The sequence below is a fragment of the Streptopelia decaocto genome (genome assembly GCF_964273445.1).
Source record: "Streptopelia decaocto genome assembly, chromosome: 6".
Classification (NCBI taxonomy): Eukaryota; Metazoa; Chordata; class Aves; order Columbiformes; family Columbidae; genus Streptopelia; species Streptopelia decaocto.
Window position 1 is genome coordinate 15808869 of NC_138660.1, and position 16397 is coordinate 15825265.

General features: G+C 36.3%; 1 protein-coding gene across 6 annotated transcripts in view; it reads right to left on the reverse strand.

The window, feature by feature from the left end:
* U2SURP (U2 snRNP associated SURP domain containing) overlaps nucleotides 1–16397 on the reverse strand; it is a 48310-nt gene that overhangs the window by 4411 nt on the left and 27502 nt on the right. For 5 of the 6 annotated variants that reach the window (XM_082057234.1, XM_082057233.1, XM_082057232.1 and 2 more), the window contains 8 exons: nucleotides 15271–15358; nucleotides 13811–13933; nucleotides 12557–12713; nucleotides 12129–12224; nucleotides 11479–11545; nucleotides 10322–10484; nucleotides 2950–3060; nucleotides 410–528 (listed from right to left, as the gene is read on the reverse strand). In XM_082057234.1, the coding sequence (XP_081913360.1) occupies nucleotides 410–528; nucleotides 2950–3060; nucleotides 10322–10484; nucleotides 11479–11545; nucleotides 12129–12224; nucleotides 12557–12713; nucleotides 13811–13933; nucleotides 15271–15358 (924 nt within the window). The remainder of the gene's footprint in view (nucleotides 1–409; nucleotides 529–2949; nucleotides 3061–10321; nucleotides 10485–11478; nucleotides 11546–12128; nucleotides 12225–12556; nucleotides 12714–13810; nucleotides 13934–15270; nucleotides 15359–16397) is intronic. The other variant, XM_082057235.1, reaches the window with a different exon arrangement.

Below are 16397 nucleotides of genomic sequence, written 5' to 3' on the forward strand. Positions count from 1 at the left end.
CAGCATAGTTTTCTGATTAATATTCTACAGTCAACTTACTGCTAAAGAGAGCTAAATAACCTGTTTTCAACTGGTCAATATATATGGCTTAAATGAGTCAAAAGGGAATTCCATTCAAAAAGGCACACCACTTGGGGCAGGATAAAATCAACAATGCCTTTAAAATTTTGAAACATGTTTTAATATCCAAAGCATGGGGTTTTGTGGTTTGGTTTGTTGTGTGGGTGTTGTTGTTGTTGGTTGGTTGTTTGTTTTTGTTGGGTGGGACTGTTTTGGTTTGGGTGGGTTTGTGTTTTTCTTTCAAAACCAGATGTGTAATACAATGTCATTTCAAGGCTGCCAAGGTAATACAAAGATAGTAACTGTGAGGTTTTTCCTCACATCCACTTTACTCCCAGGGAAGCCATACCTCTCTTTCCTTGTTGGTGTACATTCCTCCTTCTCCTTCTTATCTTTGGACCTGGATTCAGATTTATCTTTGTCCTTTTTGTCTCTGTCCCGTTCTCTTTCCAACTCTTTTTCTTTTTCCTAAATTATTAGAAGCATTCATGATTTCAGATGAGCTTGACTAATTATTAAGTAAAGACAAGCGAATCACAAACAGCATAAAAGCACTGAGCAGTGAAGGTACAAATGGTCATGCCATACCCACTCTCCAAATTGTTACTACTGCTTTGTAAACAGCAGAAACATTTATTTTAACACAAACACTGACAACAACATCAAAGATGTCACTTTATGTGAGAAAGTCTGAGTATCTAATTGGATACGAACAGTCTTCAATTTTACAAATGTTTAGGGAAACATTACAGCTGTATCAGATTTTCTAAACTAAATTAAACATGAAAGAATACCAGGAACCTTTCTAGTTACAACATATGCATTCATCTTCATTAATCCAGATTGAAAATTCAGGTAATTTCATAACTACAAGACATTTAAAGACAAAACAAAAATATAAGATTCTGCAATAACATCTACTCTGTCCAAACCCCCCACAAGTATGGTCCATTTCCACATAACAGCAGGACCATTCTGAAAGAAAATATATACCCCGTGCACACCTCATTTGTCTGTCAAATAGTTAGAAAACTAATTATGCAGAAATAAACCTAAACCATCAGCAAGTCTGTGTACAGAGATGAGGAAATGTGCTTCCTTAAGTACTGGCATAAATTCCTTCCATGGCAAAAAATAAACGATTCCCTGCATATGCCATGAAGACAAAGAGGGGTGATTCAGCTAAATGAAAGAAAGAGGGGAAAAAGAAAAGGACGGAGGGAGATAATAACACAAGTGCAGGAAATACCAGGACAGCTGCACTAATCTAGTCTCACATTTTATTTACATGTAAGACTCAGCAATTAAATTTTAAAGTGTCCCTTATTGTTACACCTACCATTGCAAACTATTGTTAGATTCCACTAAAATCAATGGGCTCTTCAGATGTGCCTAGCTTATTTCATTGCATAACTAATTATTTCATCCTGATAAACAAGAATAAACAGTATTTTAAGTAGCTATGAGTTCCAACTCTCTTAACAATATACAACACTAACAGGAAATTTACTCTTGGAAGGCTTATTCTATAGTCAATTAGAAAAAAAAACAATGACCAATCACCAAGTCTGTGAGAAATGCAATCAGAACTAGTATTACATTATACAAACCAAAATTATTATGGCATTAAAGCAAAATATAAAGCTATTCCCCTAACAATGGGGTTACTATTGTTTTAAAGATCTGTTAAGATTACACTGAAATTTTTCTTAACTAAATATTATGTTCATTAGTGAAAAATGAAAACAGAAAAGAATTAAAAATCTTAAAATATTGCAATCTAGTTGAACTAATCCAACACGTGGCATCTAACAAAGTATCAGGATTATGATTTCTGTTCTTTCAAGCTACTGTCTCACTAAACATTCCGTGCTTACTGCACAAATCAATTCTTTTTCCAACTACAGAAAACACTGGGTAAGTGGAAAGATTTAGGATACAATTACAGTTAAAAGTTACTTATAAAAGTTACTTGTAAAAATTGAAGTCTTAACTGTTAACATCAACCTCCAATCGGTGAAGGATCTGCTTTCTTAATTCTTCCAAGTCTCTCTCTTCAAGGTACCGTGCAAAATTACTTTAGTGAATTAGTCAGATATTGAGCACCCAATAACGCAAACAACAAATGACAGAAAAACACCTGGTGAAAACTGCCTATCTGTTTTTAGCTTCCAAGAACCTACATGGGTATCTCACTTCATCATTCATCTGCCAGGCCATGAAACCAGATTAGAGAAGAAATTGCCACTTAATCTGTCTCACTAAATGTGTTGTCCAAACAGGTTACATGTTCTTTTTTATGTTTCAAAGATTCAAGATCACATGACATCGTTTATATGATGATAACTTTTAAAGCTGCTCTGACTTCATAGTCCAGAGAGGACTACTGAAAACGGCAATGAAATGGTACAGAATTATTCACTTTTGGGTGACAGTGCGAGCTGGAATTATCCAGGAAATCTTAAGACACTGGAGAATCAGGAGCACATATGCTGCTTAATACTATTTTTTTCTCTTTCTTTGGAAGCCTTTAGCACAACGGATCAATTGCTAAAAGCAAAATGAAAAGTCTGATGAACATCTTCAATTGACAGCTCTCCCTTTCCCACACCTAACAGGTTGGTTTATGTAGTAGATCCAGAAGTGACCTATTCAAGGTTTCAATACATTCTAATGATATCCATCTGCACAGTGTGAAATACATTATTTTGACTAAAAAGAGAGATTACATCTACCCTGCAGAAAGCATTTGGATTTAGACATGCACTTTGACATTGCAGTAGAATTTTAACGAGAAGCATGTGTTGTTACGCTTAATGCCACCTTACATTTGATAAACTCAACAGAAGCCTATCACAGAATCAGAGCCAAACAAAGAACATTTCTTACCCTCTGGAGCAGCTTGTCTCTATAGTGTTCAACCTGTTCCTGAAAACTCTGGCCTGGTTTCTTGGGTCTTTTCCCAGACTCTAACTCATCCTGAAACTTCATCACCTTAAGCTGTGAAAATAATACTGACCATTAGGTTATTTGGCTTATGATTATCCAGTTAGGCAGGTGGCTGAAAATGAAATTTCCATGATTTATAGTCTGTTTTTCATTCTTTCGATACAAATTTGTGCACAAAAAGACACTAACTTTATTTAAACTGGATCAAAGCAACAAAACCACAGACTTGTCTCCAGGCACCTGCAGTTGTTTACAGACATGTTAAGAAATAAAAATAAAGGGATTTTTGTCTGTTATTTTACTAAATTTTGTTTCCATCATTAGAACATCGAACCCTTCTATTTCTCAGACCATTACCCATTTTTTTCTTTTAAAATGAGACCATTTGCTGCAGGTGTCTTAATACATCGTTTCAACTTCTCTTGCCTACTCCAAGTTTTACTTCAGAAACTGACTTTTTTCCATTCAACCCCAAATATTAAAATCAAATTACTGAAATAATTACTACATAAAACAAATGCATCTCCTCTTCAGGGCTGTTTGCACAGAGAGAATGATTTGAAGTAATTTGTTTTTACTACCATAATACTCTTTCATGTACTGTCAAGCTTAGCAACAAAATTCAGCTCGCTAGTGCTGCTAAATGTAACACTAAATCTACTACAATAATATCCTTAACTGAGTCACATAGTTAAGCAAATATCAGAATTTTTGCACATGGTTATTTTTTCTGCCTAGACAAAGTAAAACCTTTCTCCAAGTTGATTCTCATTAGAAAATTTCACTCACATCTCTTAACACTTGTCAATTTTTTATCCTTACTGCCACAGCCTTTTACAAACAACCCTTCAATTTTTTTGTATGAGGAGGTGTCTCTTTTTCAGGGTGGTGTGGAGGAGCTTGGTAATAAGTCACATTGTATTTGTCAGTCCTCTTCCAAATGCTTATGCCCTGATCTCTCTTTATTTCCTGGTTTAATCATTTCCTACGCAGTCGTATATACAAGTATATTTCTCCAGTGCTTGAGGTTTCATTTTTAGCAAACACACAAAACATTTTTCTCTTTAGAAATATTTAACTGTTTCACACTGAAAACACACAGAGGAAAAGACTTTGCAGCTGTGTTCATTTTGATTATCTGAAAGGATTCCTATTCTCCAGGTCCTCAATTCCCTAATTATGAAGTAGGCACAAAATCAAACCCTAAAGTTTTTTCTTCCTTCTCAAAAGTAGGAAGCTGGGCTGCATATGAAGATATCATATACTGTAATCAGCCCTTACAATTACTGACTGAGCATTTTGCTCACAAAAACAAACTAATCACAAGAACCAATATGTTAAGAAATAGAAAACCCAGGCAGGGATAAGCACTACTCTGAACAGGATCCACTTCCCCTTCATTTACAGAGCTTATGCCAACAACATATTTTTCATTTTATTCTCAAACACAGAACACAGTGGAATAACTCTGCTATCTTGTACCACGGTAAATTTCTGACTAATGTTCTGCTTACCTCCCCCATTTACAGAGTATGTTCTATCTGTGCTTCAGCATTTTTCATTTTTGCTTATAATTCAGCCAACTAAATAGCAGCCAACGAAAAACTGACATCAACTGTTCACATACCACTCCAGTTTCTATAAAGGCATTTTTTAAATGCCCCCACCCCCCTTCAAATGCAGAAGTTTCAAAAGCAGGAATACCTCTTGGAACCATATATTAAGTGTCTCCCTGCACCGCCTGTTCTGGTAAGAAATCAAGATTGCATTCTCTACCATCATGTAAACTCCAAGGCCACTAGCTGCTTGCATAGCTCATTTTGAACAGAGCAAGTAAAGAGGAGGCTGAACTGATCTAGAAGGTATGAACACGCCCATGACGCTCACAAAACTTCGACTTCATTTTCTCAATTAAATCAACCAGACAATTTAAAAAGCAAACAAACGACCACCAGAAAAAAAAAAAAAAAAAGGAAAAAACCCCACCACACCCCCACAAGATTTCATTTTCATTTCTTGACATTTTTAGCCAACAAAGCTGTGACACTATCTCTGTTTAATCATATTTTGAAAGCAAGGATCCACAAGTCTATAGCCCAAAGAAATTAAGGAAAACTAGGAATCCGATCAACAGGCTTTACTTGACTTAATAAACTAATCTGGATGCAAAGAAAAGCTGAACTTCTAGCAGCCTGTTCCATGCATGTCACACAACCCACCGCTGGCATGAAACGTAAAATGCCGAGAGAAACTCTTTGCATGTCACCTTTCCAATACCTGTGGGCAGAGGTGGGGGAAAGGTGGTCATAAGCACATGCCTAGAGAGGACCATAGGAAAGCCTGTACACTAACCATTGCCTCAACACCTCCCCAGGCTCCAACTACGTTGTCACCATATGATCTCCTGAGACAGCTGTGGTCTTTTACACGCCAATTCTCAGTGGATCTCTCTTCTGCATACTCCTGTGTCACCCTTCAAACCCACGAAAACTGGCTGATTTTAGAAAGATGCTGTGGGTAGAGGAAATCGGCTTTAGTACATTCCCTGGAAAAGGAGATTAAGTGTTACAGAACGCCAAAATGGTATCAATAGCTCACTACAGAAAGATCACTTTCTTCCACCTTCCTTCCCCACTCCTGCAGTCCAAACAAGGGGTTCCCCTTCATCTGCCCTTTCAGCAGCTGCTGTGGTTGGCTGAGCCTTCCACAAGCCAGATCAATGCACTAATCCAGCAGAATCATACTCCTTGCCTTCAATATTTCTTCCCTGCATTTGTGAGATGTATTGGCTCAGGGGAAGAAAGAGCAGGTGCCAGAGCTCACAAGCAGGATCAGGATGTTCCCTTTCAGCAGAGGTGAGCAGTTAGATCCACTCATCCTATGCCACCACATATAACAGCTTTTGCTACATGCTCCAAAACATCACCACTGTAACTATGTTTTAAAAGAAAAGGAATTACTTAGGTCCCAAAGTCCAGGAAAGAATTCTCTAAAGAATTCTACTGCTCAGAATTACTATATAAACTTACATGTTTGGCTATCTCCCTTCACCACATTACCATTCATAGCATATTTGCCATAGTGAACACTCTATTGATCTCTTCCTGTAGAATATATGATGTTTATACCCCTATCATGCAGTTCCAGATACACCCTCAGGAGAAAGAGATCCTTAAAACTTAGGCTTAAATCTGCTTAAGCATCTAGGGATTAATGTTCTAAGCATTTCACTTCATAAACTTTCCTTTAGAAAGAACTAATATATTCTCATTAAATTGGTTATTCTTTAATTATTCCTGTCCAACAGACAAGATTATTAAACCTGTTCATCCTTAGGAGTGGATACATTGTATCTAGGCTACCTCGGAGTCATTAATACACTTGGTAATATAGAAGGGGAAAATTTTTCAAAACCCTGTGCCAAAACTTTGCAATACTGAATTCTTAAGACACAGCAGCCTCCCAGGCTAGAGAGAGTTCAGAGGTTTTCAGAGACTGCAATGCAGAACTGTCCAATACCACTGGAGTTCCTGTGAACAACCTCTACTAAACACTCCAATGCATGGACCATATTTTTCACTAACCATGAGGAGGTATCTCTCATAAGTTCAAGATAAACAGCTCTACAACATGCCTATTGTCTATTGGTTCTCAACTTGAAATTTGTCCCTCTCATTGAGAGCTTAAAAGATTCAGCCATTCCTAGAAGCTGAGGTCTTGATTACAGACTAACCAGTAAGCAGCAAGCTACAGACAAGAGTAAAATCTTGCTATGATGATTCATAGGAACCAAAGACTGATGTAAACTAAAGCCCTGCCCATAGCTTTTTGCATTTTGACACAAGCAGGTGTTGCTGTGAGCAGCCTCCCTTGCCCACAATGAATCTATTTTCAAAACCTGTTCTTGGTTTTCTAAACTTCTGCTGATACTGTCTGAGTCCACACACAGTGGTCTTCAGGGGAAATTAAAAAAAAAAAAAAAAAAAAAAAAGGTTATTCCACATGTGCACAGGTCAGAACGTAAGCAGCCAGGTTCAAACACGACTTATTTGAGGTAAATTAGCTGCATGCTACATACTAGGATTAACTAGGAAGGTATCACCAGATGCTTGATGAAACATAGCAATTTGTGTTTTGTATGTAATTGCACTCAAATCTAGACTGATTACAGACAGGAGAGACATCCTAGCAAACCAAAGTGTTTTGGTTTTCCTTAAAGCAGCCTCACTGCAACAAGTCCTAGATTTTGCCAAAAGCAAAGTATTTATTTGAAAGCCTGAGTATTCCAGTGAGTCTATGAGCAGTGGAATTTCTGCACCTACGGTGTTATCAACAACAGATGACAGAGACACTGGTGTACACACGTGAAATACCTCTTCAACGGTAACAGACATCTGGCATGCTCCGCCACACTCGCAGGATGCCATGTGTCTTGGAGCTAAGAGATTCCTCGCTTTTTTCTTTGTGTAAAACAAAAGTACATTCAAAAATAGACCAGAAACTGCTGAATTAAGATAGTTATTATCTTCTAATGAACAACTACTATAAACAACAAAACTATTCGCCAAGCAAGAGCAAATTTGTCTCATCTGCTATCATTAAGCCACAATGAGTACGATATTTAGACATCTTGTTATAATTTTGCAGTGGCCACAAATGAGCAAGGTACAGAAACCTCCACAGACTACAAAGACCGAAGGGTTATATTCTTTTAGTGATGGTTACAAGCCTCAGATATCTCCTATGACTTGATGAACAAATATGTAACAGGGAGTATTCTGCATACTAAGCACCACAATCTGAGAAGGAAAGAATGGAAACTGTATGGAATTTCAATTTCTTGACAAAGGTATACAGGGCCTTGAAATCCAGAACACACAGAGGACAATGCTGCTTCATTTTGTCTATGAGTTTTTGTACACTTTGAGGACAAACGCTTAATGAATAATTTAGGCAACATAAAATTCCCATTTTTCTAACACTTCATGGCACTGAGGTCTCTTTACAAAGAGGTACACACGTTTCTTTTATACGTCCCTGGGGCAGGGAAAGAGAAGATACACATGCACAGTACTGGTAAAGACCATTCTGAGATTTGAGTTATAATGAAAAGCAAAGCGCTAATCTTTCCATATTTAAAAAAGAACAATAAAGAAATCACTGTTCTTTGGTGTTAAAAAAGCTCTGCTCTTGCCAAGTTCCAGAAAGAATTCATACTTCAGCAAGGTTAGCAGGGGTCTGGGGGCAGGCGAACAAAGCATTAACAACCTCCTTCCGGTCACATGGCTGTAGTCAAAGCTTGTTTCTTACCGCACTTTCCTCTCCCAGCTGACTGCTCAGTGTGCCAAGAAAAAGAGTTGCTGTTTGCATGCATGGATTTCCAAAAAATGCATTAAAAAAATGTGTTTCAGCTTCCCTGGTAGTCACTGTGTAAACTGACAATCAGACTTTGCAGGTTTTTTTGCCAAAGATTTTACAGGACATTTTTAACAGTGGCATAATTGTTAAAGCTGGTAACTGTTGGGCTTTTTTGCTGTGTTTTTTTTTCTGTTTGTTTGTTTTTCCTCAGTTCCTCCCCTCAAATTTAATAATGGATGTGTTCCTTGGCAGGCGCTGGTTACATACTAAGAAGAACCTTTGAGCATGAATGCTTTAAAGTAGTACAGGGAGTACTTTCCTGTTGATGACAGACTTTAGGAGAAATTTTACATTTTAAGTACTTCTACATAGTGTCTGAAATACTCTGAAAATGAAAAAAAATTACAATCCTTTTCTGGTGATTCTAAAAGTCTGAAACTCAGATGGTAATTTAGTTACCACAAGGAATAAAGATGGCAACATGCACTTGAAAACCTGAAATATTTACCACCTAAAACAGTTACAGATGGGATACATTTAGGAAACAAATTACAACACTTGTGCAGTGTAAAATTGACAATGGTTCAAGTAAATCACTTCCTAATCTGCCTCCATGACTGCCAGGATCAAATCTACAAAACAAATACTCAATCTGAAAGGAGCCCTTTCCATAACTGCTACAATCATTATCACAGAAAGATGAAAACTAGTTTCGCTTCCGTTAGTCTAACATCAAATATATGCTACAGAACTACTGCCATCGTGAGTCAAGTCAGACATAAATCACACTTAGCTCTTCTCAAATTCAGAATTTACTCGCTTCAAATGGGTATGAATCGTGAACTCTCAAACTGCTACATAAAGCAAGAGGTTTCTAACTGCTTAGTTACAGTCCATTAATTTTAACAATCTGAATTATTAAACAGAAACATATTTGGGAGAAACAACAGTTGTGACATTTTAAGATGTATAAGCAATAATATTTTAAAATAATATTATGGGCCTTTGCTATGTCTGATTTTAGCTAACCAGCACATTATAGCATAAATAGGTAGGCAGCCACAATTCCACCTTCAAAATATTACCTGAATTATAATGTCACTTGGAGATGCTACAACTGCAACAAGTAGTTTAGCATTTCTTAATATCATTTTAATGCAATGAATAGAACATAGAAGAATTTCAGTATTCAATGTATCATGAGTTTCAATAATGAACACAAGCTGGAAAGTTGCATGCAATTTTAAATTTTTGCATGGCACTGTGTGACAAAAAGGCTTTGCTGCCAGCTCATGCTAAACTCAAGTTACAGTTACCATCTCAGTCAACCACAAGCTCAGAAGCCAGCATGAAGACATCAGAATCTGCGCTCATCAGCCCTAACACACCTATGCTTGGAAAAAGGATTAAAGAACAAGTGAGCCCTATACATTGCACGTACATCTCCAATTAAAATGCCTGATTTCCAGGACTACTCAGTTTTGTTGCATCTACTTCATTTGATGGCTGACACAGTGAAAGGAGCAACTTTTAAATGCAATAAAATACAGACACTTCGAGGCAAGAGACAGAGAGAACAAGAAAGGCATAGGACTACGGCCACATCCAAAAGTGACTCCTGCTTGCCCAGAGGAGGGAAGTGTAGAGGAGCCCAAGAAATCTAAGGCTACCAGTGGTACTGAAAAAGGACTCTGAAAGAGAAGAATAATCCTCACCATGTAACGTCCCCCAACTCAATTTTTCATTTCTTCCTGCATTATTTTGAAAGCCAAAACAAGGCAAAGCAAGGCTGTAAACAAACAAACCTCTATAAAAATACACCGGACTGAAAAACACACTATATAACAGGACTATAATTATTTCAGTAAAAATAACTCCCTATTATATGTAGAGAACTCAGGGGTGGGAGGATTGGAAAGATACTGAAGGGTGGCACAGAACACCACATACTGACCTCTATCTCTCGGAGTTTGGCACGCTTTTCTTCACTCATTTCTGAATATTTGACTGATGACTTAGATTCAGGCATTTCTTCTTTAATGGGATTGGAATACATGTGTTGCTCTTCTGACTTAGAACTCTGGGTGTCTTCCTCATCTTCACTTTCTTCTTCTTGACTTTACAGAAAACATGAAGAATTAACCAATATATATATAAAAGACAATTATCTGTTACAAAATTTGCTACCTCTCCAACTTAGTTTCTATGATTTGAAATCTATTAAGATGTTATGTAAAAGCCTGAAACTACAAAACAGTCTCCATCTGTGAAACAGATAGCTTCGTAATTTCGTTAACTTAAATCATTAGGTTTTCTTACTCAGATGATATATATATACTTTTCATATACACAGCATGCAGAAGAATTCTTTAAACTTACAGTCACCCAATCCATATCTAGATCTGCTACAAAACAAGTGCCCTACCTCATCAAAATCTCTTTAGGAGCCGTAGCTGAGCTTTTCAGATACAGTAAGTTTTATAAAAGAATAAAATTTACTGCATTTTTGGATTTTGGAGACAAACCTGAGACATGGCAGATATTCAAAACTATATTCCCAGACTGGCCACTAGAGTGCTGCCGTACTACATATGATGTGGTAAGATATTTACAGCATTACTAACAGACGCTCTCAATCGCCTAAAGAACAAAGTTAAAGACTGCCCAAAATCAACAGATGGTGTGGAGCTTATGAGCCTCCAAGGAAACATCTACATGAGAAAAGTAACCATGGTGTTTGTCTCAAAAGCAAAAGGCAGAGATTTAGATACATTCATACATATCTGACATCAAGATTTCTAAACCGTAAGATACCACCTGAGCTCTTACTATTTGACATTAAGTTATCAAATCAGCATCAATTTAAAGATTATGGTTAACAACTCTACCAAAAGGTGCATGCAATTCATCATGTTAGAAAATATCTACGAGGGCTGAAAGCACGCTGTACTAAAAACCCAATTTTTCTCCATTTTCTTACTTTCTTACTCTCAAAATTTCATTTTTGTTCTGCTCTTATAAAAAGATATCTCTTTTACAGGGAGCTTCACAGACACTGAACCTTAGAGGCAGAAAATGTATATGTTTTCATCAGAATGAAAAAGTATTTACTTTTGAATTTCTTCCTCCTCAGATTCTTCATGTTGGTCAAAAAGCTCCCACTTAGAAGTAGTAACAGCTAGAAGAGACGATAAGATAATTGTAAGAACAGAAAAAACTGTCGCTTAACCTGAAAAGTAGTACTTGTAGATATAAAGATTACAATGTGATAATATTTAGCAACATCTAGAACTTAATAAAGACTTTCTATTTCATAGGAGTACTCAACAGTGCACATTATCCAAATATTTACTATATACAGAGCTATTAACCTACACTGCATTTCATGTTTCACTAAATCCTTCAAAAGCAGCCAAATATTTGTCAGTTTGTAAAATCTTACCCTGCAAACAAACATTGAGAAAGACTGCCAACTGCACACCCAGATTTTTTTTTCAATATTTATTCTTAATGAACTGGAAATTGTTTTTAAAGGTTGGTAGGTTATTGACGTAAAATAACAAAACCAGAATACATTCGTTCCTTCACTGAAGTTACAGCCAAAAAAAGAAGTTACAACTTAAAATCCTACTGTATTACTACAGAAATCATATTAACACTCTTAAACAAATCAATTTAATATAATCACGAAACAGATGACTTCAAGCTTTTGGGTTACTTTAGGGAAGTGTTTTATTTTAATATATACTTTGAAAACTAACCCTGAGCTTCCAGTTCAGATTCATCCACTGCTTCCCACTTTGAAGGGGCAACCTTAAATATCGGCTCATTCTTTTTTGGGTCTTCAGCCGTATCCACTGTTATCGAAAGAGAGACAGAGAAATCATTTCCAAAGCTCTTCAAAAGCTCAAATGAAAAAATCATAATACACAAACCTGATTTAAATACTGAAGCACATCATACCATTTCATTATTTGCAAAGAAAATAAATTGGGATTTGGAACCTGATGTGCAAAACACCAGAAGACACCTACTGTGTCCCTGAAGCACTAACAATTTAAAAGCAGTTTTTAAACTAGCTCTTCTGAGGACAAATTGAAATGAATCAATTCAACATTTTGCAAAGCTACATGCTGCATCATCAAAAATTAAAGATTCAAACTGAAAGTAAAGTTGAAACGTTTCGTACAAGGAACTCCATCAAGATCGTCATCCAGCGATTTAATTGGGACTCCATCCAGATCATCAATAGGAGCAGCATCAATCGGAATTCCATCCACATCTTCTAGCGGAGCACCATCAAGCTCTTCCTCAATGGGAGCACCATCGAGATCATCTGGTACTTCCTGAAAGCAAATAATAGTTATTTCAATAACAAATCTACATTGCTTTTCTTTACTTCTCCAATTATTAATTTAGTCATTTTTAAAATTACCATTTTAAAATTTTTAAAATTATCATTTTAGTTTTAAAAATACCTACAATCCAAAAAACTCAACTTTACCAATTTTTGCTATCTAGTACAATTGCTTATTGCAGAGGAAAAATATGACAATATCCTCCTACAAAAAGTTATAAGCAAGAATTTGGAATTGTCCACAATGTGCTGGAAGCGTTGCAATAACTATATTCAAAAAAAGAGAACTTATCCTAAACATACATCGGTTTATTAGTGTTCACTGTCTCAATTCTCTTAAACAATATTTATACCTAACTGTAAACAGATCAGTACACGTTCACTCAGTGCTAATGGCATTTTAGAAATTTTAAGCATTGAGCTTCAAAATACTGAATAATAATTTATACATGTCACTATGCAATAACTAAAACTCACTACATACCCCGCTTAAAATAACCTCTATCAAAAAACAAAAGAACAAAACAAAACAAACTAAGATAAATGCTGTAGCACAACTAGAAAGTTTGCAACTTACTGCTCTAATACAACACGGCCAAGGTCCAAGTAGAATATCACCAGTGTAAATGACCTGTCACAACCTTCCTCTCGAAGCAAGCTCAGATGGCTCTACTGCATCCAAGCGTGACACACACAAAAAGAACTGGATGATTCAGATAGCCAGATCTCAAGCTATCTAGGAATTAAAACTAATGCCTGAAATTCTAACTCAAAACTCACAGACACATACTACAGTCTTTCCAATACAAAGGAAATACCTATTATTCTGCACTACTCCTTGCTCTGAAATGGTTTCACAATTTAACTCCATCACAGCACCTGATTTACAAGCAATAAATGCACAAGCAGATTAAACAGTATTTGCATCTGAAAATATCTGTTACACCTGTATTTAAGAGCAATGATTCAGAGGAAAAAAAGGTTTATTCACCCTAACAGAGCTATCAAAATTATGCTTGCCAGCCCTATTTTGTATTTACACATATGTCCTCACCATCTGATGCCACCACTGCCATGGTCACTCACCTCTGTTTCTTTATCTTCCATGATATTTACAAGCCCCAAGAAAATATTCTGTAGTTTGATGAGAAATGGTTCTGGATAGATGGCCCAGTCCTCCCACGCTCGGAAGCACGTCATTACCCGTTGCTAGAAGCAATAGGACAAAAAATGCTAAAAACTTTGTACTAAGAAACTTTAAGTGATCCGAAATACACCACAGAGAACTACTACTGTAGACAGCTACTCCTAAGTAGTTCCATAGTAGAGCATATTACAATGATACCATACTGGGCAAGGCTAGTAAATTTACAAAACTATGTCTATAGGAAGTACTTTTAAAAAAAAAAATAAAAAATCATACTTTGGTTCCATTTTCCCTTTAAATTCCTGTTACATTATCAATTTCAGCTGTAAACAATTCCTATCCCAATGGTAAATTTTATTTTGCCCACACGTTCAAAGCAGGTGTCTCTACTAAATGTAACAGAAAATATCTTTACTTTTCTAAAACAGAGTAACTAAAATTAACATGGGCTTACTCATATTATTCAGGTGAAATTATCTTCCTGCTCTCACTTTTTGGTAGAAGTATATTTGAAATGATAAGCCTTCAACTCAAGCTTGACACATTAAATGTAGCTGGAGAAGTAGCTATAAAAATAATCTACTGCCTGTCTTTACCATATAATGGAATAAACAGTTTTAAAATAGCAGAAAACTACAAATGACTCTCAGTCTAGAGCTACTGGGAGCAGAGAAGGTAGGACAGCCAGGATAAAGACCTTAATACAAAGGTTACAGTATAGTTAGTTTTTCTGTATTTGAAGATTCTGCTTTAAAACAAAAGAAGAAAAGAAATGTAGAGACATCTTTTGAACTACTCCTACATTCGTATAGTCCTAAAATTACATTCGGCCCTTTGACAGCAACCAAGAGGCTGATGTGGCCACCAGCAAAAATGAGTTTGACACCCTTGTTTTAAACAGAAGAAAGAAAAGCCAGGCTGAGCAAGAGAATGCTGAGAAGCCCAGCCCTTGATCTCAAAAATCGCTCTCAACTACCCACGGTCAGGCAGCTTATTAGACCTCAAAAAATGAAGCCTAACTATCACAAAAATATTTAAAAGTAACTTTATGCTGTTATGTTCAGCAGTTTCTTTTCAAATTTAGTTTTGACACTGAAACAGAGGTGGCCCAAAAATAATCCAAAAGCTTGAAGGCCTTTTTTGCAATTCAAGTACTTGATAAATAACGTCTCAACTCTGCAGGGGTACATCTACCAGCACACCTCAGCTGCTGGATGCTCATTTTCTTCCTTAATTTCAAGGCTATCTTTGCAAGACAGAAAAACTTAAGTTTGTTTTTAAAAAAAGGCTTAATTAGGACGCTTGAGGTTTAAACCACCTATCATAGTATGCAATCTCTTGTGCAGGAACATCTATTTATTCGACTTCTATGTCATGTAAATAACAATGAAATACATACCTTGAAATTTTCAGACTGTAAATGGCCTTGTATTGTACGGTAAGTAGCATTGAGATCAGAGAATATCTGACATAATTTTGTTTCAAAACTAGAATTAAACATATACATTTCTTTAGTTAAACTTTGCAACGTATGCTTTCTGGACATACATAATTCATTAAAATACCTGGGACACAGGACTCAAAAGCACAAGGTTCTGATCCCTATAGTAGCCATGAACTGAACTATAAAGCAAATAAGATGACTACATGTTAAATCACCTTGGACAACAACAGAACTGTGAAGGGAGATCTTCACATCTGCTGCCGTCTCTTTATACAGCCTGGAAAGATTGGAGGAGGATAAAAGGAGTTTTACAACCTTACATACAACGGAATAATTGTCTCAAAATTCAACTTGTATTTTTAAAAAATCCTGAGTTACATTTCCCTTCTAATTTACTCAATGAGGCCCTCCATGAAAGCACAGTAACAGCTGCCCAGCTTCTCTTGAGCTTCTATCAATGTGCAAAAAATAAACTGTCACAGCAAAGACACACTGCAATGAGAAACATGTGCAATCGCGCGAGTTTTGTAACATGCTGAATATTCCCCATCATGCCACCCTAACTTTAGAGAGACTCCGGAACACAGACACAATCACCTAAGTAGGACAAAGACACTCTCCCTTGGACATTTTTCCTAAATTCTGCTCAACACCCTAGAAACAAAGTACATAATCTCCTTATGAATTCTCTTAACTTGATGGAGAACTATAAAAACATATTTTAACTAAAAAAAAAAAAAAAAAAAAAAAAAAAAAATCAAAAAATTGACAACTTCACATGGATTATTATCTATACTGTAGCTTGAATATTATTTACAGAGTCTTTTTCTGTAAAGAGGCTCATGAATTATTCTCACCTCTCTGAGGTTCCATGTAAAGTGGTCCCTCGCATAGGGCATTACAAAGTAATTCATCCTATGCACTAACATGCTACATCTTATACATTTTCATGAAAAGAGACATAAATATCAGTGTTGTAACAGTATCCTCACAGAAAACTGTGAATTTCTCTACAACCACATGCATGCAGAGACGTACAAAACTGAATATAAGGATATTCTTTTTTTTAATCATCAATAACC